General features: G+C 41.9%; 2 protein-coding genes across 2 annotated transcripts in view; both read right to left on the bottom strand.

Annotated features, from left to right (window-relative positions):
- The window catches only part of LOC124110851 (globin C, coelomic-like), a 51,629-nt gene extending 26,132 nt beyond the window's left edge, over positions 1 to 25,497 (bottom strand). The window contains exon 1 of the mRNA XM_046470322.2: positions 25,343 to 25,497. The gene's annotated coding sequence lies outside the window, so the exon portion shown is untranslated. The remainder of the gene's footprint in view (positions 1 to 25,342) is intronic.
- Positions 8,439 to 9,555, bottom strand: LOC124112347 (protein PXR1-like). The gene is made up of 4 exons (XM_046472422.2): positions 9,346 to 9,555; positions 9,160 to 9,252; positions 8,917 to 9,054; positions 8,439 to 8,672 (listed from the first exon to the last, which is right to left on the bottom strand). Exons 1-4 carry the CDS (start codon positions 9,553 to 9,555, stop codon positions 8,439 to 8,441), a joined length of 675 nt encoding a protein of 224 aa, XP_046328378.2.
- Positions 25,498 to 26,527: the final 1,030 nt, after the last annotated feature.

Raw genomic sequence — 26,527 nt, forward strand, 5'->3', positions numbered from 1 at the left:
GGTAAGGGTGGTTGTATGTTGTAAGTATCTTGACGGATGTCTTCTGTAACATGCTGTGTGATTGAACTTGTCAATAATAACGTGGTTGCTATGCCATCCAAAAGTCATATAGCGGAATGACATAGACGTTGCTATGTGTCTGCTTGTGTGACACACTTTCACACTCTGTGCCACCTATTAACAACAGCGCCAGACGTGACCCACAGGGTCGGAAATACAAAAGACCACGGTAGACCATTTCCGTCTGTCATTATGTGTGCGGTATCTTCATTGTATCCCCTGGCTCCAGCTGTGACACGAGATTAATCAGCTTCAAATGCGTAATCATAACTGAGGAACAGATCTTGCCACGGGTTCTGAAATAGACTTAAACCCAAGGAGTGAGTGAGTTGGGTTTAACGCCGCTTTTAACAGTATTCCAGTTATATCACGGCGTGTCAGCTTGATGTGGGAAGAAAGCCCGAAGTGATGCAGGTCTCAGACGTTTACCACTTCGGTGAAACCCACGAGCAAGGATGTGGTGCTGACAAACCTAGAAACATAATCGGGGCGAACTGGGAGTCGAACCCACAATCATAGGTTTCTGGCGTGCCCAAGGGACGCAACCCCACACATCGAATCGCGGCGCCCCAGGGACTTTAGTAATCACTGTCTGTTGTTATATCCGACATTGCAGGGTCCAATTTGAATCGCGGAAGCAGTGGTCGAACAGAAGCTTCAAGTCATCAAATGGTTTAACAAAAGTTAAGAATGCATAAATTGGTCCTACAAAACCAGAAAACTACATCGAATGTTTCTACATCGAAGCTCAAAGTACATCAAATGGGTAAAAAGAAACTCAAAATGTCAACCAGGCCAACAAAAGCCTAGATTGTATCAACTAGCCCAGCCTTAGTAAAGTCACCCACGTCCTTGTATTAAAAGGTGTATCCCAGACACCTTTCGCGGACATCAAGACGAAAATGAAATACACTTAGCACTGCAATTCGGAAATACACACGTGAGGTAACTGCTGGTCATTTCCGGGATGTCTTTGAAGTCTTCGATTGGCACTTAGAAACTGTTGTGACAGGAATCTGTGGAACTTAATGGGTTCCAGAATCTTCATTATTGGTCGCCCAACTGTTCTTGCGTCGATATAACAGCTTCATTAGGTAGACTGTTAAAACAAGTATATTGATAGCCTATTAGCTTGCGAACTGATCCTATCGCTACAAGTCCCTATGATGTCTCTTCAGTCTGTAACGAGTGAAAGTCAGAGGTTCCTTGGTGATCAGGTTTTAGTATGTACAGTTTATGTACATATTTTGACTATACAAAGGGTTTTGATACAACGTTAAGCAGACCCACGACTCGTCATAGGCGCAATTACATATATTGTATCGTTACCAGCAATGTCTAAGCTTTGCGCAACGATAGCGAAGAAATAACTTTTGAAGACAGATAACCTTGAAAGTACAATAAACAAGGTAACGTCTGTTAATCGGCCAGGTCCCGCTTCCCGATCAAGACCCTAGGTTTGTGTACAGCTTTAGTCTGGGACGTCTCCACACATCATGCTGCCACGACGTCATACTGACAGAAAGGCTGCAAGAATGCTGATGAGGCGTTAAGCATTCAAGGAAACCCATTCATATTGTCAGACAACGCCCATGACGGTAGTCACGCTTAGCAACGGACAACGTTGAGACTGGCGGAACGCCAACTTGGCGTGGGGTGGAATCAAATATTCCGCAGTATCGACACCAGCAGTGCATCTACGGTTACTAATGGTCCCACAACAGGAGTCTTACAATCGTCCACGAGGCATGTATTCACCAAGGCTACCACCTGTTGGTCCTGTAGCTAGACATTAACGCGTAACGGCTCGTAAACCAACACACGAAATTACCAACATTCATAATTCAAATCCTCATTGGATAAGCCAATTCATATCAAGTTATTTACAACAACACGCCTTGCTCACACACCCAAAATGCCTCGTCTACGAATAAGTGTGGCAACTAAAATACTGTTGAAAACAGTTTGAACCAAACTCACTCACACACTGAATATGCGTGTTAGAAACATCAGCCGTGTGAAAGTCAGCCGCATATTTGAGCGCATGGTTTACCTATGAGTATGCAAGGATTTTTTTATTGATACGTTTAAAATATGTTTTGTTAAAACAACATGCGAACTCCAAAGGCATTTTTCTAAATGATATCTTAAATGTGAGGACAACAGAGTAAAGGTAAAACATGAATTGAAAGACACGAACTTCTTGGAGTATTGACGAGGTCCTTCCTATAGTGAATTCTCATGGGGTTTATAGCAGCAAGTTATCAACAGACTCGACGGAAGAAACATTTGTCATACCACATTTTTTAATGCTTGGTCGACGGATCAGTAAATTAAGTAACACCACCTCTTGTCTGATGGCGTAGTTCGAGGCTACATGTGTCCCATAACCATTTTCAACAATGTAAATCTCTTAAGCAGTGTATTCCAGAAACAAATGTATGTCAAGTTGGGTTACCGGGTCAGAATAGAGCAGTTTGCTTGTCGTAAGAGACGTCTAATGAGGATCGGGTGGCTACGATGTGTCATTGTCTGGTTTTGTGCCATAACTGCCCTGACTGTTGCTCATGTTTTCAATCACTTGGAGCATGAATACTCCTGACCACGGTGTAAAACAACATGCGCCCACTGAAGGGCGTTAACCCGATTGTAAGTATCTATAGCTGGGTGAAAATAGTCCTGTTCTTGGCCCACCTTTTCCCTTAATGAAAATGCTACTACAACCCATCTCTCAGCAATATTCAAGGTTTGTGACGGCGGTCTGTAAATACCCGAGTCCGAAACAGACAATCCAGTGAATGACATCATGAGTATCGATGTACGCAGATGGGATACGATGACAGGCATCAACCAAGACAGCAAGCCTTCCCAGCCGAACCCGCTAGTCACCTCTTACGACAAGCATGGGTGGCTGAGGACCAATTAAAACTGGATCTTCACATGTGCATATCATGGAAAAGGACCATTTCTAAAACATGGCTAAGAACATAAAGGAATATTCATTGTCACGAATTACCAGCAAAATCAATCACAGAGGCCCTACTCAACCACATCGACGTACTCAACCACCACAACGTTAGCCACAACCTCAATAATGTACGAAGCCACATCTACACATATAGATCCACCATCGTACTTGCATTGTGTGAACACATCACTTCATACCGGCGAGTCCGGCCAACAATGGCAGCAAGTCAATGTTTTAAGAATTTAATGTCAATCTTTTCAGAAGGTACTCTCGAGTGTCCCTCTGGACGTTGGGTCGTCATTACCAAGAGATTACTTCATGAACACGCCATTAAAAACGTTACCTTGTGTTCGGAAGAATAGACTTGCAATTGTGTTAAGACAAAAGACCATTTACCCAAAGCCTCTTTGCATTTTGATGGAATCACCACGTCGGAAGTGTAAGTTGGTAACGAGACCATACAGCTGTGACGTCAGACTCCGAGATGATGCACCGTCATTGAAACGCGGAGGAATTCGAGATGTGAGCTCATTAAGAAATCTCAATATTGATAATTATTGCGAAAGCTTTGCTATATAAGTGATAAATGAGCGAATAAAAAGTCATGATTATTACTGTCATGTTTTGTTTGTATCGACCGCCTCTGTGGTCTAGTGGATATAGCTTTCGCCCGGAGAGCGGAAGGTCGGCGGTTCGATCCCCGGCTGCGTCATACAAAAAGACAAATGCACGTCGCCATATAAGTACAATAATCTTGAAAGCATTACACCCCATTTCACCTGTTTGTCTTGAAGAGATAAGGTTCTCAGCTTTGCTGGCTAGATTATAAAACACAACGTAGGCGATTCTCTGTTGTAAATTATGGTTGACAATGGTGCTCCAACCCTTTGTTAGGGCGACAATGAGGGTATCGCTCTCTATAGTCATGTGTGCATGGGTCGCAGTCTAACATAAAGTTGTAAAAGAAAAAAAACAACGTTATTCCAATTGTTTGGAAATATCCCCCCAAGTCTACCATAAATCGTTTAGAAACTTAACCAACGCCTTAAAAGCTGTAACCCGGAGTCGTATGACATTCTCCGAAAAACATTCCAGGGTAACACTCCGCCATAAACCTGCAATGTCATGACACCTTGTAGACTGTATGTAATACAACGTTGTTAATCAAGAAGAAACGGATTGAACACACGCAGATCTCAGAAAACCAACAAGAAATGAACGCGTTATGGATCGCACATTAACATTATTTCATTTATACCACGTCCTGTTATGTTAATGAGGGAGAAATGACAATCTGACATACACGTTTACTTCAGGTAATTAACTCCGCAGAAATATGACATTTGTAAAGGATACCACTGAATAAAATATATCTCACTCAAAAACAAATCGAAAATAATAAGGAAACATCAATACATAAAAGAGATTATACTGACGGGAAGAAATAAGGCTACATATGTAAAGGAGATTATACTGACAGAAAAAAATAAGGGAACATACATAAAGGAGATTATACTGAGAAAGAAATAAAGGAACATACAGTAAACTACGTTTATAACGAACACGCTTATAACGAACTGACCGATAAAACGAACTTATTTCTTAGTCCAGGCCATTTGCTGTATATACATGTATACTGTATATATGCTTATACCGAACTACGGTTATTACGAACTAAAGTTAGTGGTCCCTTTGAGTTCGTTATAACCGTAGTTTACTGAACCTAAAGGAGATTTGCTGACAGAAATACACAGCAGAACAAATGTAAATGGGAATTAAACTGACAGAATGAAATAGTGGAACATATATAACGGGAATTATTTTGGTTTGGCATTGGTACTGTGTGTATACCTATGATGACAAGCCTTTGTTTATGCATTATAGACATGCCAGATGCTAACTGGTCACCTAGTGTCTGGTTGAAGTAAGCACGTAGCTTCCTTCACTAACATGTCTGTATATTTTGTTTCAGTATATACAAACATTGGTCGAATGTTACTACACAAACAGTATTCTGTTCACGTAGCTAAACCTCGGGGCGGAACACATTATTCAAACATTCCTATATCAACAATTTAGAGGGTACCACGGTGGAAAATGTAAGCAGTAAAGTATCCATCACTGTCTACAGGTAACAATATGACATGTTGATAAACTAAGTATCCAGTGAGTATAAACTGCCAGTCCTAGGGGCCTGGCTGGCTGGCATGGATCATATCGCTGCTGAATGTCACAGAAACATAGCTGATGTAGTGGGGGTGAAATGGGGTTCAATCTAGACTTCATCAAGTTCCGAATCGCGTAATACACTGACTACACTTCCACATGGAAGCCAAAAGTGACATCACTTTAAAGGGCAACATAAACTACGTTTGGTGATTTTAAATGACGAGCAAACCCACCACGAGAACCAGGTTCTGTTATCTTGAAACACCTGATTACCTCGAGGTAGTTATTTTTTTTATCCCCAGCGCGTGAGTTAGTACAGGGACCTTGAACGCCGATAACACTTCATGCTAAAATATGAATCTGGCGATCTGGCTCTTTGACTGATGAAACACGGTAGCACGGGGATGTTGATCTGGCTCTATGACGTATAAGACTGATGAAACACGGTAGCACGGGGATGTTGATCTGGCTCTATGACGTATATGACTGATGAAACACAGTAGCACGGGGATGTTGAACTTGCTCTATGACGTATATGACTGATGATACTCAGTAGCACGGGGATGTTGATCAAGCTCTGATACTCAGTAGCACGGGGATGTTGATCTAGCTCTATGACGTATATGACTGACGAAACACAGTAGCACGGGGATGTTGATCTGGCTCTATGACGTATATAACAGACGAAACTCAGTAGCACGGGGATGTTGATCTGGCTCTATGACGTATATGACTGATGATACTCAGTAGCACGGGGATGTTGATCTAGCGCTATGACGTATATGACTGACGAAAAACAGTAGCACGGGGATGTTGATCTGGCTCTATGACGTATATGACTGACGAAACACAGTAGCACGGGGATGTTGATCTAGCTCTGATACTCAGTAGCACGGGGATGTTGATCTAGCTCTATGACGTATATGACTGACGAAACACAGTAGCACGGGGATGTTGATCTGGCTCTATGACGTATATGACTGATGAAACACAGAAGCACGGGGATGTTGATCTGGCTCTATGAGGTATATGACTATGGTGACACACAGTAGCACGGGGATGTTGATCTGGCTCTATGACGTATATGACTGACGAAACACAGTAGCACGGGGATGTTGCTCTGGCTCTATGACGTATATGACTGATGAAACACAGAAGCACGGGGATGTTGATCTGGCTCTATGACGTAAACATTGTGATGAAACTGTGATGAAGTATGCTGATAACGCAGGGAGCAACTTTGGCTAACGAAACACAGATGATGACATATTTAACACGGAATTAATATTTTTAACATGTTAAGGGATGACGTCCAGATGATTCAGATTACATTGTGGCAGTCCAAAGATATCAAGAGTGAAGAAATATCGGCATAGATCCCTGCAGGCTGTTATGACGACGATCCCTAGGCAACATTACATCAGTTGGTGTTGTTTATTTTAAAAAAGAAACTCAAATATGGATATCTATTGTTGTACATATGTTAGCAGAAAGCAGCCATTTGAACACAGTTTGTTATGTACCACAAAGGCACGTATATCCTGCCCATTATGAGTGAAAGCGGTTGTGACGATATTGACTAATCTCTTTAGTGCATATTGATTTCTCATTTATCTCAGTGTGAAAATCGCAGAGAAGATTAGCAGAATTGATTGACCAACATTCGCATGTTTTCCTTGGGGGAAGTGGGAAATCCATCCTATCTCAATATCCCGATTCAGCAATAAATCGACATGCATACGTTTGTTTTCTTTCAAAAGACGAGTTGGAATTTGAATAATACGTGGTTGCACGGATGACATTTATTGCTCAGGTTTTGAAGAGACGTTTTAATTTTAAAACATACATTTGTCTTGAAATACTTTCGGGTGACAAACGACAAACGACATGGCGGCGATCTAACACAAGCATTATTGGTTCAAATGGCATTAATCAATCGCTGCGTTTCGGAAAAGGTATTTATTTCAACTATTGTTGTATCGATATAATAGCATCTGAGAAGTGATGACAAGAGTTCACAAATGGTACAGCATTTCGAAGTTCCAATTAGACAACAGTATGCCCGCATGGTTCTTACAAATAGAGGAGAAAACATACTTTTGATACGCTGCAATCCATTGATTCGTTTAGATCTAGCTATAAAGATTCATAGTAAAAAACTATCCACAAGACTGTATGAAAAGAGGGATTACTTCAACTTTCCAATAGTCAACTTTCGGTCTACGTGAAGCAATATTCCAGCAGCTTCAGCTTTGGTGCCACTAACTTACAACTTTTGAGATACAATCGATCATGCTCTTTCTACGAAGATTTCAAAGAGCTTTGCTCAAAAGTTGTTTGATCCAGGTTCAAAGATTCAAGGAGTCAGAAAAGCCTTCAAAAGGCTTCATGATAGACATGTGAATGACCTTTCCAAACTTGACGCATCAGTGACAATGCCAACTATTGACTTGCCTCTGCATGTGTTTGTGACATGAGCTTACATGTGGAGCAGGATACGCTCATCTTTTAGCGAAAGCCTGGTATCATCATCATTTGGTATGTATTTCATAAACACATGCTTATGATATAGTCGCATGCTTTTAGTCGAGAATTCTTACGATTATAGAAATTGATTTGGTCGCTTTGATAATTAAAAGCGGCGAAACGCCATACTCACTCACTCACGCACTCCAACATTTGGCTCACTATTGAAACTGTGAAGGAAAATGTACAATTTGTAACAACGCTGTTGGAAATTAATTTCGCCTTTAATGCCCTACGTAACTTAAACAATCTCCACTACCCTCTCCTTTTCCATCTCCACCTCCTTCTCCTGCCCTCCACCGTCTCCACCTCCCTCTTCTCTTCCACCTCCTTCTCCTCCACCTTCTCCTCCCCTCCACCGTCTCCACCTCCTTCTTCTTTTCGACCTCCTTCTCCTCCTTCTTCTCCTGCTCCACCTTCTCCTGCTCCCTTCCATCTTCTTCCCCGGCTCCCCCTCCACCTTCCCCTTCCCTCCACCTCCTTCTTCTCTTCAACCTCCTTCTCCTCCACCTTCTCCTGCTCCAGCTCCACCTTTTACTCCTCCACCTTCTCGTCCTCTACCTTCTCCACCTCCTTCTCCCCCACCTCCATGTTCTCCTCCACCTTCTCCACTCCTCATCACCTTCTCCTCCACCTTCTCCTACCCCCTCCACCTCCTTCTCTTCAACCTCCATCTCCTCATTATTCTCCTCCACCTTCTTCTCCCCTTCACCGTTTACACTCCCTCTATTCCACCTCCTCTTTCACCTTCTCCTGCTTCACTTCCATCTTCTCCTCCTCCTCCACCTCCTTCTGCTCCACCTCCTTCTTCTCCTCCACCTTCTCCACTCACCACCTTCTCCTCTACCTTCTCCTGCTCCACCTCCTTCTTCTCCTCAACCTTCTCCACCTCCTTCTCCTCCACCTTCTCCTCTACCTTCTCCTGCTCCACCTCCTTCTTTTCCTCCACCTACTCCACCTCCTTCTTTTCCTCCACCTTCTCCACTTCTTTCTTCTCCTCCACATTTTCCATCTCCCTCTCCTCCATCTTCTCCATTCCTCATCACATTCCCTTCTACCTTCTCCTGCTCCACCTCATCCTCCACCTCCTTCTTTCCCCCCACCTACTCCACCTCCTTCTTTTCCTCCACCTTCTCCGCCTCCTTCTTTCCCTCCACCTTCTAAACCTCCTTCTTTCCCTCCACTTTCTAAACCTCCTTCTTCTCCTCCACCTCCTTTTTCTTCTCCACCTCCTTCTTTTCCTCCACCTTCTCCACCTCCTTCTTTTCCTCCACCTTCTCCACCTCCTTCTTTTCCTCCACCTTCTCCACCTCCTTCTTTCCCTCCACTTTCTAAACCTCCTTCTTCTCCTCCACCTCCTTCTTTTCTTCCACCTACTCCACCTCCTTCTTTTCTTCCACCTTCTCCACCTCCTTCTTTCCCTCCACCTTCTAAACCTCCTTCTTTTCCTCCACCTCCTTTTTCTCCTCCACCTCCTTCTTTTCTTCCACCTTCTCCACTTCCTTCTCCACCTCCTTCTTTCCCTCCACCTTCTAAACCTCCTTCTTTTCCTCCACCTCCTTCTTTTCTTCCACCTTCTCCACTTCCTTCTCCACCTCCTTCTTTCCCTCCACCTTTTAAACCTCCTTCTTCTCCTCCACCTCCTTCTTTTCCTCTAGCTTCTCCACCTCCTTCTTTTTCTCCACCTTCTTCACTTTCTTTTGCCCCACCTTCTCCACCTCCTTCTTTTGCTCCATCTTCTCCACTTCCTTCTTCTCCTCCACCTTCTCCTCGTCCTCCACCTTCACCTGCTGCATCCCACCTTCTTCACGTCCTACAAACTTCTTCCCCATCTCCTCCCCACCTCCACCTTCTTCTCCTCCTCCACATTCTTCGTTCAAATTATATAATTAAATACCCTTCGTATTTTCTTCTCCCGCCCCCTTTTATTATCTTCCTCGCCTCTTCCTCGCCTTCCCCTCCTTTTCCCATCTGTCTTCTCCTTTTCCACCTCCTTCTCTTCTCCCTTTTCATCGTCATCTAATTTTCTTACTCCTTCTTCTTCTTTTTTTGTTCTCCTCCTAATTCCTCTTCTTCGTCACGACCAGTTACTTAAGTTGTAGAGTTTAACATCTTACCCAAGAGACAGACAGACAGACAGACAGACAGACAGATTTATTTGTATAAGGCCATTTGACCCATGGTACAAAATACATTTACATTATATTTATCTAAGAGTGACCTAATTGATACTTTTGTGTGTGTTGAGAACACGTACATTAGAAATTTTGCAAAAATTATCATTGTATCGTTGTTCGAAAAGTTTTTTACTCAGAACTCAGTAGTAATCGGGAAAAGATACAACATGTTCTATTCATTGGGCTTAATTACAGCGTGAAACCGAATGTATGAATGAAAAAACACTGTTGCAATCGGTTTGCATTTACTGATTAATAAATTGTGGTCATCTGAAAGGTTGATCAATTATAAATGTTTATAAAACCCACTGGGAAAAATCAATTATGTTCGGTATCTGTAATCTCTTATAGTATGGTCATCCATACAAATGACCGCTCGGCCTCCACATCAACTAATGTAGTATTCAGTGCACGTAGGTCAATGGCCCCATTGGGATCTCATTGGTTACTTCAGGCGAGATAGGAACAGGAAGTGACGTATGATCGGCTGATAACTATACAACTCACGGTCTCGAAGGAAAGCAATAGGAGACGATTATGACCAAATCCGACATCACTGGCCGCTGATAAGGAAGGTAACCATACACCAGTCCGGAACATGGAAATCCGAGGATACTACAATGAGACGAAAGCTAATCTTGTCCCTACTTGCCTTGTATTTTCTAATGAATACCACGTCTCAAGGAAATGGTAGGGCCTTCATGTGATTCAGATGATGCACAATGCAGACAAGCAGATAATGAAATGCAGGCAGCGTTCTTCAGTGCTCCATCGTAATAATCAAAGACACTACATCACATCACTTCACATACATACTGCAGGAAGTGTCTACATAGCCATTCCATTCTATTCGGATTCTTGTAACGTCAATTACAGACAAACTAGGCAACCGAACCAAGATATAGGCAACAAAGGCAGAGCAAGAAGCAAACGAACGCGAAAATGCCTATACAATCAATGTAACGTAGCAAACGGTACTACTAGGCATCCCAAACCAAGGCACCATAAGCAACGCAAGCGTCCGAGAAAAACCAAGGCAATGTCATCAAGATATGCACTTCATGAAAACAAAGGAAGAACGAGCAACGTAAGAACCCCATAAAAACGAAGGCTCCAGAAGCTATATTGCTAACGCAAGCACCCTTTTAAAACCAAGGCAAGGCAAGCACCCCATAGACGATGGCACCACAGACAATAATGGCAACACAAGCACCCAATAAACACCACGACAATATGATCAAGGCATGTACACCATACAAAAAACAAGGCAAAATTATCAATGCATGTATCCCTTAAAAACCAAGGGAAAAGGATCAAGACATGCACCCCTAAACAACCAAGACATGTATCCCTTAAAAACCAAAGCAAAATTATCAAGACATGCACCCCTTAAAATAGTAGGTAATCCGCAAAGACAACCAAGGCAACTAACCAACTCAGTCATCCACCAAAAGCCAGCCAACATAGGCAACCTACTGACGCAATAGCCAGGCAACAATGGGTGTAACCCAGGAACCGCAGGAATATTGATAAGCTTCGTACCACTAAACCTTTTATAAGTCCTAGTTACAAACATCATGTGAACCAAACACTCTTCACCTTTGGGTTTGATTTACGGTGACAAAAAACATGGCTATTCCATTATTGACCAGATCTGTACACAATAAAAAGTTAAATGAGAAGAAACGAGGTCCCAAGAAATCGAAACTCAAAAGCCGTGACAATCTGTATAAACAGCCATTGATAATGCCGTGACACTGTGACTGCCAACCCCCACGGGCTTTGTTCCCTAACCTTCTGCACAGCTACAGGGTGTTCTGACACGATTCCAACGACCGGGACCAGATCCTGTTATGCAATGACCGTTTTCTGTCTGGTAAGACTCGATAATGCCACAAAAAAATTGGAACAAGGAGACTTAATGTCAACAGACTGATTAGGCGACGCCAGTCAGCTGGGATTAAATGCCAACCTTGGACGGTATATATCATGGCGTACCAGCTTAATATGGGATCCTAGAAGGGACATTCTCGCGTTATCACCGTTACAAAAACAAACAAAAAGGGTCAAACTTAACCAAAACGCGACAAAGCGACATTTGTAACATTGTCTCTTTTTGAGTACTTGGTGTGACTTTTACCCAAGGGCAACAATGCGACAACGTGACATTTTTTCACGGTCAAATTATGTGAGAGGCAATCTCATTACAATCAGATCTAAGTTCTCGCTGCCGCTAAACAAAGATCTGAGGACATCCAATAACGGGTCACGTCAGAACGACCTTTCGCGAACTTTGACGGACCACTGAAACGACTAACAAGAAGTCGACATCAGCCAATTAGAAAGCAGCTTTCTCGAGCTTTACGGCACTCGTTTCAACCCGGCGACTTCCATTTCAGACTACGCTTGAAAAATATGATGACACAGTTCTCGTCAGAAAGACCTTTGACAAACTTTGACCGACCAAAGAATGGACTAACAGGAAGCTCCACATTATCCAATCAGAAAGCAGCTTTCTCCAGCTTTACGGCACCAGTTTCAAAATGGTGGTTCCATTTCAGATTAGGCTTGAAAAATATTTTGACACAGTTCTCGATTTGAAAAAACTGAACAAAGAGAAAAATCTTACGTAACGTATGATTAGATAAAAGTACTTCCCACGGGCTATGAAAAGCCTTTCGTTTCAAATGTTTATCCCATTGAAGCGAAAGACAGACGATGTCTAGCATTCAAAATTGTACAGCTGGTAACTGTCTTTCGGAATATCCTGTGTTTGCCTTTTCGAGGTTGTATGATTAGAAAACGTATTCTTACTGTTACTGCCCCGGTTTGGTAAGCGACGCTCTGAATGGTCGGTTGAAAGGTCGTTCTGACATGAACCGTAAAGAAATGTCTCTTAGATCTTAGATCTGATTTGAATGAGATTGAATGAATGGGATTGATCAGGATATGACGGACCGCTTCCTTGGCGAAACCTACATCAATCAAAAGAGAAACTAATATGGATATTTCGATAAAAACAATATCTCCATTGATACAGTATGCGTGGAATTGCTTCAAAATGTTCCTTAATTAATTATGTTTCAGAAACATGTCTCTCCCCCATGAGCTGGGCTCAGAGGTCCTTACTGACTACGGTGCATTTAGACACCTACCTCTTCCATTTCAGATGTTGGAGACAGGGGGAACTTTCCATATAAAAATTACCAACATCTGACATGGACGAGGTAGGTGTCTAAATGCATATATATATATAGAAATCCTTAAAATGTATCAAAAGATACGATAACCTTGGGAGGTCTTCAGAACGATTTCCTTGGAGATTTAACACGAATTCGAACCAACTCAATGTCTCTTTGTGTGACCATGCAGGTAGTTACATTATATTATGAGCGTTGGGAATTCTAGTGGCCTACCCTGCGACATTGCTACATGCATTCAATGCTTGCTACTGCCTGTAGTTATATCGAACCTAACACACGCTAGGGAGGTGAAAATCAAACAGAATACTGGCGAAGGTAAATGAGGTGTGTTGATGTACGCTGATGTCAGCAATTCTGTGGACATAAATCAGCGCGAACATGAACAAAAGCCACAAAAAACATAATCATAAGAAATCTCTGCTAAAAGATCAGTTAATTGTACGATTCGTATCATGTGATGAGCACCTGTTCATGGATCACACTCAACAAGTTAATGATACGAGGTGTTCGCTAAAAGGTGAACGTATCCTGCCCCATTGCGGATTACGGTTAATCTTCGAGAAAGGGATTTGGTGCATTGTTATAGAGCTTTGGAAATTCCCCCCAACACAACCCCAGCTAACATCCCCAATACTTCATACAGCTTAAGGTGAAGCACGTTCACACTACGGTTCGTCAAATCACCCCTTCATGTTTGAACTTTTCATCTGTGACAGAAAGCGTAAATCTTCTACTTCGTCGTGCACCAGGTGTTTCATTTGGGAACTGTTTAGTAACCATGGCAACTTAAAATTAGACGGCAAACGTAATAGCATTATTATCTCGATGGAATCTTGCGTCAGAAATAACGATATTTAAGCCTATTATTCAAATTAGAAAATGATCACTAACAGTATCTTCGCCCATAGGGTACTGGGAACATCTAGCCGATGATTGGATAATCTCAGGCTATATCCCCAACACGTACCGTGTGCATGAATCGTCACAGCAATATTGACACAGCAATACCTGCGTGTCATTATTAACATTGGAGTGAACTGAGTCAACCAGTTACCCAAGTGTCATAGCTTTCTTATGACACCAATTTCGTATTAGAAAATATATTTTAATCAAGTTATTTCTGTAAACTAATATGACTATTCTTAAAGTAAATTCAATGAAGCTAACGCACAAACTGACCGCCTTACAAGATATTTCATGTTTCACATTTTCGGCTAAACACATGGTCACATGGTCATGGTCACTCCAGCTGTGAGCCAGTGGTCATTGTACAATTCTGACCAGCCAGGATGACACAAAGGGTCACTCTCTCGGGGAACCAGGGATAAATAAAACAGATAAATGCAACCTTAGTATAAAACAAAATGGCTGCCATGTGCATTGCTATAAACGCACTATTGTGAGGTGAAAAGGTACTTTGTTGTCATTGTACCTTTTCTATTTACTGCATATAAAACGAGAAGAAAGTTCAGACTACCGCGTAGAACATCAATCAGAGATGCAAACTCATCATCAACTTGTATTATTGATTCTAAAACATCAATACGTTAAATGTCCCTCACGAATATACAGAATACAGAATGCCATCAATTCCTAGTTAATTATAATAATTAAAATATATAAATTAAAAACTACATAAATGAATCATTCAGCTTTAAGGATGGAGTCAGAGTTGGAGTAGAGTATTGTATGAACGCGACGTTAAACCCCATTTCACCTCATATTACTAAACAAATCAGGCCTGGAGAAAGATATGCAAAAACAGTACTTCTTTATGATATTCCACAAATGGTCAAATCAATACATCTGAGACTTGTCTGGCATATCAGGTAAGTATCCAGCCTTCACCACACCTGTCGACGTTGTCGTGTAATCAGCAACTGTGACGGCGATATGGGTCGATGAGGTTTGCGGCAATAAAAAGACTCGGTAACGTCTCCGGTACCGACACACACTCCGCCCACTACATAACGCCGTCTCGTGAGTCGCGGCGGATGTACATTATGTGATAGGGTCTTTGTCAAGTTCCCAGTGTTAAGAGAAATGTCAGTATAACTTGATGTATACTCATCGACAAAAGATACGCAAATACATGTTGGTTAATATATGAAGTATTACTCACATTCAAGAGATATTAGATTGGTTCGATGCACAAAACAAAATTCTGGTATGTTGTGCGAACCGACGCTAATGAACGTATCCCATGTGACGTCATTTCCATGACTCTAGATGCACCATTTGTCTCGTGCAGGATCAGCGTGTAAAGTTTAGAAATCACGTGTAGCATATCTGATAAGAATAAAGACACGTGTATGATTGTTAGTTTCGTCATTAATCGGTACACATCGGAAACATCTCTTCTTTACGTAAAATACGTCTCTGTATGTTTCTATGGTTCGCGTTTCTTTTGCCGGTGAGTATATATGGTATTCTTATGTTATTTCCCTGTTAGACAAACGCGTGTTTGATTCAACGCATAGGTAGTCACCTAATAAACCACTCTTACAGAGGGAACATTTATAATCGACAGGTAGATGGTTCAGTGACTGAGTGAGTGAATGAGGGAGTGAGTGAATGAGGGAGTGAGAGAGGGAGTGAGTCGTAGCCAGCGAGCCAAAGTTCCGAAAGAAAAATCCTTAAACAAATCAATACCACAAAAAAGTAGACATCCATTATTGACGTTTATCCTCTCAGCAAACACTACACTACAAAGTCATTATAATACAACTGCTCTAATGTATCACCATTGCTCTGACACGTGTCCGAGGTCAACTGTCTTCCACTTGCCGCTTGTGTCCGCGGCCTGTCAAACATTTGTCATCAGCTTAGTGTGAGCCTGCAACAGCACTGAAGGAGCCCCTCCCAGTGGCCGAACATGAAGGCATACATGTGTCTGCCTGTAGCGCGTAACCCCGTTGTAACGCCACATGGTTCCTACAATTTCATTAATATGTTTATTAATAATTTAGAAAATAACTTGTCTGTCTGATTGTTCAAGAATTGATTCTTCATTTTCAGAATTTCCGACGCTGTCTGTGTTGTCTGAAGGTGCTTGTGTTGTCCGATACTGTCTTTCCTAATACTTATACTCAAAGGCTCAAAGTACTAAAGTAGCATAGTGAAGGATATAAATTAAATTCCTTGATGCACACGACACCAGTGTTACAGTGAGTGAGTTAATAGTTGGGTTTTTAACGCCGCGTTTAACAGTATTCCAGTTATATCACGGGGTGTCAGTTTGACGTGGGAGGAAGGCTCGAAGTGATGCAGTTCTCAGATGTTTACTATATCGGTGAAACCCACGAGCACGGGTACGGTGCTGACAAACCTTGACACATAATCGGGACGAACCAGGATTCGAAATCACAGTCCAAGGAGTCTTGTGCGCCCAAGGGACGCAACTCTTCACAGTGAATAGCGATACCACGCGAGTCCCACTAGTCTTCAGTTAGTACGGATGTGTTGAAAAATCAAGTGATGCTAAATATAACGAAAGCGTCGTCGTGGGATGGAGCAGCGCTTGGACTGAGCGATCGTTGGCTACCTTTTATTACGTCCCGATATCATTCATGAAAACAGGCAATCCTTCCTCATGAAGCCATCATACATGTCTTGGTGTACAGACATACGGCAGTTCTAAATTTACTGCACCCTTCCCTGTCTGATGATTCGTCTTACTGTGCGATGTATATAATACGATGAGAGATACGCAGTCTCGTAGACTAGAATGAAACATGGACGTTGGACTGGGCTCATGTCCACCTAAACAAGTAGGCAGGCGATGGCTGACTTCTCATTGGTCTTCAGTACTGAATGGAAACAAACTGCAGGCGAAGTGAAACGCGTTAACCTTGCTGGTGAACCTACAGTGCGACCAGTTTATAGTCTTAGTAATAATATTCGTCAAATGCAATGTGATAGTTTCCTTACAACACAGTACAGCCGTCAGCTATTTTAGTACCTTCTGCTCAAGTTACGGTTATTCCAGTATTTTCTGGACCCATACATAGATGTGTTACAATCATATCCTATGACACTGACGGCGAAAGTACCCCGAAAGACGCACCAAGTGAAATTGCATATCCATTTTTAAATATAACACATGCAATCTACCAGATCTTTTTTGTTTACTTTTTCGATTTATTTGTTCGAAAAACAATCGCGTAACTTGGATTTTATAACCCTGTTATGTGCCCATGTATCGTCATGTCTTGCAATTTATACTAACATTTAGTTCCAGAAATATAGTTGAGAGTGATATTATTTAAAAATATGTATCCACAAAGTAAATAAATAATAATATAAAATCCATATCGAGCCCAGAACAACGCCGAGACAATCTAGACTTACCACATCATTCTAGACTTGAATTGGGTTCATTTTGACTTATTGTCTAGGGTCTGGCTATGTCCTATTTTGCACTTGTATTCACCCGTGACCTTCAATACCACGTGGACGGAAAGGACACTCATAGAAAACAGTGGAGGTGTTGTCGGAAGGAAACACTTATATAAATTTGTTTGGTACTCTATTATCAATTACGATAAGGTCTCATTCCAAACTGAAGCATAAAAACAATAAATAATTGATATCGTTGTTGATTAGCCATTCCCGTCCTCCAGACTCGAATGTTGTACTTGTCCTGTCTGTTACCTGCGGGATTTCTTCAAGATGAAAACTACTACAGTTGTCTTACAATGATCCTTGATATGAAGATAGTCATGATAAGTAAGCAAATGCACACCATCACCATCACCATCACGGTCAAGACAATCTACAACCCTACTGAAGGCCTCTGCCTATCCTTTGTAGGCACCTGGTAGATGCCACGTCGTGATCTGAAATGTCCACTCTAAACGACAGTAACCTAACTTGCCAAATAGACTTAGTTTTTAGAAATGTTTGTTTGATTATACTTATGACGGCTGGCATTAGGCTCCGCAACAGCGTTGTCTACAAATTCAATAATGCCATTATTACGGTATAGATCACGAAGTGGTAGTGTGTTGTAAAACATTGATGCGCGTCTCCGCCACTTTGTCGTATCTTCCTGTCTGAAGTGCACACCAAAATGGCCTTGGTTCAAATCAATGATTCCATTGACCCCACACAAAACAAACCCAGGCGTGCGACAGATACATGACCTAGCCATGTGTGTTTCTATAGCACATCGTCTGTCATTGTCTTTCTTTTGGACGAGAGCAAGGTCGCTTGTACCAAAGAGTTAAGGCTTATGAATATTATAACACGGCTAGGGAGAGGTAACATATTTAGATGAGATACCTGGTGAGACTGAATTGGTATTGTTTTAGGTTACACACAACCAAATGTTTTCCAATAGACTTCTATAGTAACGTTACATATTTTTTTAAAATAACTAAGCATTCAACAGCTATTTCCTGTACGTGTGTGAACAGTTTGGCCTTAGAGCAGCAATAAAAAAAATAAAACATGACTACCTTAGCCAGCTCCTTTTCCGAGTACAGGAAGCTAAACGCACCACTCCCAGTTTCGCACCAAATGTCACCTACTTGAAAATAGCTGTGGTCACATTCAGCATAAGTCATCATGTTGAAAAAGACAGTACTAAATATAGAAAAAACATGGTCAGTTTTAATAACTGGATGGATGTACATTTGAAAGACATAAAAATCTTACAGAATATCCTCCAATCACAGCCTACGGATATCTCTCGATCTGCACTGAAGGCTGGTTCTGATTTGGTGTAGTAGAACCTTTAAACATACTGTATACAAATGTTCGACTGGATAGTCAGGGCCTTGTTTTGTATGACAGCGTAGGCGGGTGTCCAGCTATATAGCGTTCAAGGACTAATGTCTGTATTGATTAATCGTCGACGGACGCGGATCTGATAAGGGCAAATCGGAAATAATGGCACATCAACAGCAGGACAAATTAACCTTATAAACGACCATACATCATTGATACACACCCATGTAGTTCCATCCATAACCACATCATCCTCGTTATTCAGGGTACTAAATCTCCATTTTTATGAGGATAAATACCCCGAACCCATCAAAGCTTCGTTTCTGAAGTGATGATCCGGGTTTGAATACGTCTTCAGCAACCCATGGTTGTCGTAAAAGGCGACTACGCTTGTCGTAAGGGGAGACTAACCGGGTAGGGAGTACATTATCGAGTGTACCTTCCAAGCACTGCTTAATGCAAACCAGCTTTATATTATTGTACTATTTTTAGGATCAAGTAATTTTTGTGACCCTCAGTCTTTGTTTTACAATCAACGTGTTGTACTGGTAGTTATAACATTGGTGCATAAGGGAAATTACATTATGACGTATGTAGGTCACATGCTACATAAGTGGTCCTGCCTTTGGGTATCTTCCTGTGGCTTCCTTTAATTGAGGAATCCGGTAGGGATTCGGCGTCACATTAGGTCCCCGGTATTCATGCTTGTATTGGTCCCCAGTATTCACGCTTGTATTGGTCCCCGGTACTCCACGCTTGTATTGGACCCCGGTATTTACGCTTGTATTGGTCCCCGTTACTCCACGCTCGTGCAGGTCACCGGTATTCATTCTTGTATTGGTCCCCGGTATTCAGGCTTGTATTGGTCCCCGGTACTCCACGCTTGTATTGGTCCCCGAGTACTCCACGCTTGTATTGGTCCCCGGTACTCCACGCTTGTATTGGTCCCCTGTACTCCACGCTTGTATTGGTCCCCGGTACTCCACGCTTGTATTGGTCCCCGGTACTCCACGCTTGTATTGGTCCACGATACTCCACGCTTGTATTGGTCCACGATACTACATAGACATAGACATAGACACACACACACACACACACACAGACACACCAGAAAAAATACGGCGGAAGACAACATTTACTTAAATAATTAGGCTATATCAACGTCATAACAAAAACGTCAAGAATGCGCCCACAAGTCATATATTGGGAAGAATAAGAATGACATTCCTGCAGAATCTTCTGTCCATTATCGGAAAAACAACGGGTAAAATTACTTAGAAATAATGAAACATGACTTGTTCGATACAAACGGTACAATCTAGCTTTCGTATACGACAAGAAAAGGTTCAAGTTACGCCAATGAACTGACTATTGGGGGACTACATGTACTTGCTAACTAATCTCTTTACAATGCTTAACACCACTTCCGACCTAATTAGTCTTTTGGTATCCACGATCCCTATTAGTGCTTACTCGGGATTAAAAAAAGCAATAATATCAATCATTACTGATACACAAAGCAAATGTTTGTTTGTGTGTCAAATCGACGAGGAATCGATGATAATAAGATTGATCTGATTGGAAAGTCTCGTACAAGGCTTATGAAAACAGAGGCCAGTTATTATTAGTTTTATGCAGCGTCTATCTCATCGCCCATGCGATCTAAACACGTAAGTGTCCGCCAACAGGCAATGAAAAAGGCAGTTCTAGTCGATACTTCGCGTCATGGTTAATTTCACTCAGGAAGCACGTGAATTATCATTAACACAGAAGAGTGTCTCAGTTGGTGTCATGTGCTGATCCAAAATATGTTTCGATGCAAGGAAGCAAATATTTCTGTTATAGATCGCCAGCACATGTTTGGTGAGTGGGTGGGTGGGTGGGTGGGTGAGTGAGTGAGTGAGTGAGTGAGTGAGTGAGTGAGTGAGTGAGTGAGTGAGTGAGTGAGTGAGTGAGTGAGTGAGTGAGTGAGTGAGTGAGTGAGTGAGTGAGTGAGTGAGTGAGTGAGTGAGTGAGTGAGTGAGTGAGTGAGTGAGTGAGTGAGTGAGTGAGTGAGTGAGTGAGTGAGTGAGTGAGTGAGTGAGTGAGTGAGTGAGTGAGTGAGTGAGTGAGTGAGTGAGTGAGTGAGTGAGTGAGTGAGTGAGTGAGTGAGTGAGTGAGTGAGTGAGTGAGTGAGTGAGTGAGTGAGTGAGTGAGTGAGTGAGTGAGTGAGTGAGTGAGTGAGTGAGTGAGTGAGTGAGTGAGTGAGTGAGTGAGTGAGTGAGTGAGTGAGTGAGTGAGTGAGTGAGTGAGTGAGTGAGTGAGTGAGTGAGTGAGTGAGTGAGTGAGTGAGTGAGTGAGTGAGTGAGTGAGTGAGTGAGTGAGTGAGTGAGTGAGTGAGTGAGTGAGTGAGTGAGTGAGTGAGTGAGTGAGTGAGTGAGTGAGTGAGTGAGTGAGTGAGTGAGTGAGTGAGTGAGTGAGTGAGTGAGTGAGTGAGTGAGTGAGTGAGTGAGTGAGTGAGTGAGTGAGTGAGTGAGTGAGTGAGTGAGTGAGTGAGTGAGTGAGTGAGTGAGTGAGTGAGTGAGTGAGTGAGTGAGTGAGTGAGTGAGTGAGGTGGGTTTAACGCCGCTTTAACAGTATTCCAGTTATATCACGGTATTTCAGCAATATCACGGCGGGGGACACCAGAAATGGGCTTCACACATTGTACCCATGTGGGAATTCGAACCCGTGTCTTCGGCGTGAGTGAACGCTTTAACCACTAGGATACCCAACCGTCCCCGTCTATAACGAATACTTGGGTATTGGCCTATTACGAAATTAACTATCAGCAGAAATATGGCAATTATAGTATTTTCCTGTGTATCGCTTATGTCAAATATAACTGAGCTTAACAGTACCGATCCTGTACTGTAAAACAATTTCATGTTCATTTTTTGTTTGTTTGTTATTTAAAGCCGCACTCAGCAATATTCCAGCTATATGACGGCGGTCTGTAAATAATCTGCCTGGTCTACACAATCCAGTGATTGACATCGTGAGCATCAATCATGAGCAGGACCACCCTAGTCGCCTCTTACCATAATCATTTGGTGCTGATGATCAATTCTAACCCGGATCTTCACTGGTTGTCCAATTCGGTCGTCTCCTTCGACCAGCAATGGGGTGCTGGGGGTACATTGTAGCCCGGGTCCCCACGGGACACCAAGCAATTTAAATGCATCACCACTGTTCAAAATCATGCTTGCCAAAATTTCTTGCATTTGGTAATGAGACTCCAAATTTAGAAGTGGGAGGTGACATAGGCTGGGCTTCGCCTTTCACAAAACCAAAACTACAAGAAGAAATTTTACATTTTGGTGAAAGTTACAGTCGGTAACCCAAAGCGGAATATTTAGTGATACAAACAGATGGTCAGTAAGATTTGGTCGCAGCGTCGTATATATTAATAAGTTTCGATGTGGAACTTTTCCATTAGCAAACTGAATTAGATAGGTCTTCTCGCCCTGTAATTCACTCTGAAGAACGATTTTGTAAATTCTGCAATTGTGGAGCTGTCGGTGAATCTTGTAAATCTTGTAAATCTTATAATCACAATGGGATTAATGACCTATGCCACACGATGGTCTACGTCCGGAAGTTGGTAATCTGCAGTGAAGCGGATAGGCCTGCTGGGCGCACAAGGGTATCTACCACATTATAGTAATAGTATCAGACCCGTGAAGATCAGGGTTGGAATTGGTCTTCTGCAACCCATGCTTGTCGTAAGTGGCGACTAACGGGATCGGATGGCCAGGCTCGCTGATATTACGATAAGCGACCGTTTCGTGTTTACTATATTTCTTTGATTGACTAGCCTGAATGAAGTGCTATGACAACGCGATCATGTCATGTCCTGGGAAGAACATTTTTGCCCCCGAATCTGTATTACCGCTAAGGTAGGAGGAACTGTCCTAGGATTGAACGAGCAAGAGGGCGGACAAGACACATATGCATGTTTAAGGAAATTGTCGTATTTTATGTACTAAGTCGCTAAGATTATCTAAGTTAAGCCAGCTTCGTGAATAGACACCCATCAAACTTGGGAGCGTAATAGATTTTCATAAATCAGTAAGACATTGTACTTCACGACCAATTCATTGCGTCATATTACGGTGTAACATGTCCTGCTCACAACAATATATAATCAACTGACAAGCGTTTCTTGTATGGATTCAACATTTAACCAGAACAAACAACGGCGACTATAAGAGTGGGTCCATAGTGAACCATGGCATGACACAACGTGCGCCTGACAGTCTGTCCTGCCGTCGGTGCATGAAGTCACATGTCCACTTTCATAACATCTTCTTGTACTTTTCGTTGTCTTTGCACTTTATCATACACCACGGTTTATTGTTTTTACGAGAAATGAATTATTCTGAATCTGATTCTGTCAATATTTCCAAATATGACATAACGTGAGTGGCAAGATCCGACGACTGACGTCGAAGCCACTATGTCCGTGAGTTTGATAGGCGACATACATAGTACGACTGTGATCATCTATTAACATATGACGTATGCGAACATATGTTGGACATAAACACCATAAAAAGCTAAAATGGCAGTTCTTTTTGTAGGTAGTAGTGTGGTAACACACAATACTTTTCAAAAAGCTCTATCTCCACAGTTCGTGACATTAAGTGTACATTCAGTGAATATTTAGTGTACGTTCAATGTACATTTAGTGTATATTCAGTGTACATTAAGTGTCCATTCATTGTATTTTTAGTGTACATTTAGTGTATATTCAGTGAATATTTAGCGTGCATTCAGTGTACACAACGTGTACATTCAGTGTACATTTAGCGTACATTCAGCCAATATTTAATGTACATTTAGTGTACATTTAGTTTTAGTTAGTGTACATTCGGTGTACTTTGAATGTACATTCGGCCTATCCTGCCTTCTTTAAAAACAGTTTGATTTGTACATTCTGATTATAAAAAGATGCTATCGTGTTAAGTATTTAATGATGTACTAGAAAATATAGCTGTTGGGCCATAAATTGCTACCCAAACCTGACAGACAAAAACTGATAGTCTATCAGCATATGAAATATTAACATCTTTTAAGAAAAAAATCTAAATCTTAAAGTCGAAAACAAATCGATGTTGGTATTTCTAAAAATGAATCGCCCTTCCCTTTGGAAAGAACAAATATTCAACTAAGGTCTTGTATTCAACACGAGAATATTATAATAAGACATTCAATTTGAGGTTGATAGCACACAATAATAGCGTAATAAAACACGTGTCTGAAGACGCTTTCAAGAATAAACCACGCATGTCATATATACCCATATAGCTCACCACTAAAATAACCTTGATGTAGATAAGCACGTAGAATTTATACTGAGCATCACTCCGTCCTCCTTACTCTTGAGGACAGTGAAAGTATTTGATGTTAATCGATATTATGCTAAGTATTTTCCTTTCAAAGAAACTCTATAGCTACTTCCATTATACCTGTACAACGTGCACAGACAGCGAGGAGATCGTACGGAATCAGACCCCGGTTTTCCCAACTGCATTGCAGTCTGAGTAGTGACATGCACAGACAGCGAGGAGATCGTACGGACGTAGAACCCGGTTTGCCCTAGTGCACCTCGGTTGAAGTGGTGGTGTCGATCGTAGTGTTATGTTTTACCTTCTCGTAGATTTAACATCAGACACATTAGGGATTAACTATTTCGTATCCGATAATCAACTGGTATTGTCAAATCTATCCACACACTGAGATTGTAAACAAAGGAACCTGATGATTATCATTCGATTATTTCTACCTGCAGATAGATGCATTGTTACTATCGATGATAATCAATCTATACACAGATATGATCATTTGGTTTATATATATATTCCTGCTTATATTGAAAATTATAATACAAATGATTTACTCGGGGTGGGGGGGATTTTGTATGGAGACTAAGCATTATTTTTCAGATACCGCTGCATACTTGCAACAACGTAATTTTTGAGGCAGGCAATTTCATTTTTTTCCTATAGACTGAAGCATAATTTGTTAAAGGTATATTCTCGGACAATGTCTTTTTTTTAATAAAATCCCACCACCCCAACACCCTTCTTTACTTATTTACGACAAAGAGTTTGAAGTTGTATGTGTGCACCCAGCTACAGGTAGTTTCATCCATATACGCGCACTCTGTTTAGTTACACGTCCCTTGTTGTCATACACAAGGACATACACATACAGGGCGTCACAATACTGTATTTGGGAATCAAACCCGGACGTTCTTACTGACATGTAAACACTTGACTATGTCACGGTTGGAACGAAGGCGAGTTGTGTACGAGTTCCAAGGGATACCTTACCCCAAACGTTCGCCTGCACAGATCAGGCCTGACTATCTTTTTACAACACATCCACTTCGAACATATTTACAACTACCAATTTCCATGAACAAGCTATGGCTTTGGTATCAGATTGCAAATCACAAAGTAAGCTGTTTAAAAAAGACTACCTACCTGTCTCTGATGAGAGCTGAATCTTCTTCATGCTGTCGTCTGCCTAGTTTCGTGTCGTCTGCTCGCACAGCAGAAACACAAATCCAGATCCGAAGCCACGGTCGATATCTGACAGCACGGCGTGGAACTGTGTATACGCACGTCTTGCAGCAATGTAGTCAGGCATCCCCACGAGATGCAGGTCTATTCCAGGTGGAGGTATACATATATACGCCCCTGCTTCGCTGTGGAGGTACAACACATTTTCGTGTCGACTCGGTAATCTCCGTGATTGCTTCGTACACCGACGACGAACCTGGATTGACTTCGTTGCATTCCGGTTCCAGTGTACTTAATGCTCTTAATATTGTCGAATATATTTAGGAAGGGGTGTTTGAAAATGTGCGATCTGACTTATTGATGTGACTGTACTGGACACTGCTCCGATCAAACGTTGGTTTGTCTGATTCAGTAACTTGCATAGCTGTTGAATTGCACTCATTCCAACTTATATGCAACCCGTGAACATCCGGGTTAAAATATGTCTTCCGCAACCCATGCTTGCCGTAAAAGGCGACTATGCTTGTCGTAAGAGGCGACTAAGGGGATCGGGTAGTCAGGCTCGGTGACTTGGTTTATGCATGTCATCGTATCCCAATTGCGTCGATAGATGCTCATGATATTAATCACTGTATTTTCTGGTCCAGACTCGATTATTAACAGACCGCCGTCATACAGCTATAATATTGCTGTGTGCGGCGTTAAACAACAAACAAACTAATATGCATCTTGAACTCTTGAACAGGCAATGAGTCCGTCTGCCAGATCTACTTAGAAGCATCTATGTCGCTCACCGCTCACTTTCTCACAGTTGTGTTGATTATTTCAGTATTGTTGTGTCCACGCTAATCGCCAAATTGCAAGCAACAATTGGACTCTTCCTGCATGTGACTCTTCCTATACTTGTCCATCGGGGAACAGAAGTTCGTGAGTGTGGATGAAGAACTGATGACGGAGTTCAACACTACCAGCCACGCGTGTGGTCTATCAATGGTACAGGACATTATGGTGGACATATGGGAGACATTTCCAAATATGACACTTCAGTGGCCAAAATGATGTTAGATGGAATTTCCTATTTTGAATCGTACTAAAAACATTATGTTCCCGTGTTATTTTCATGTGAATAATTAACTTACCTTTGCA

The sequence above is a fragment of the Haliotis rufescens genome, unplaced genomic scaffold (genome assembly GCF_023055435.1).
Source record: "Haliotis rufescens isolate VD_foot unplaced genomic scaffold, xgHalRufe1.0.p SCAF_5, whole genome shotgun sequence".
Taxonomy (NCBI): domain Eukaryota; kingdom Metazoa; phylum Mollusca; class Gastropoda; order Lepetellida; family Haliotidae; genus Haliotis; species Haliotis rufescens.

Excerpts from the sequence above, each read along its gene's own strand:
- LOC124112347 (XM_046472422.2), bottom strand. The coding sequence starts at position 9,555 with ATGGGGAAGAAGTTTGTAGGACGTGAAGAAGGTGGGATGCAGCAGGTG. Across the intron at positions 9,253-9,345 it reads AGGTGGAGGAGAAGAAGGAG|GTGGAGGGAAAGAAGGAGGT; the intron begins GTTTAAAAGGTG and ends GAGGTTTAGAAG. Across the intron at positions 8,673-8,916 it reads AGGTGGAGGAGAAGAAGGAG|GTGGAGGAAAAGAAGGAGGT; the intron begins GTTTAGAAAGTG and ends GAGGTGGAGTAG.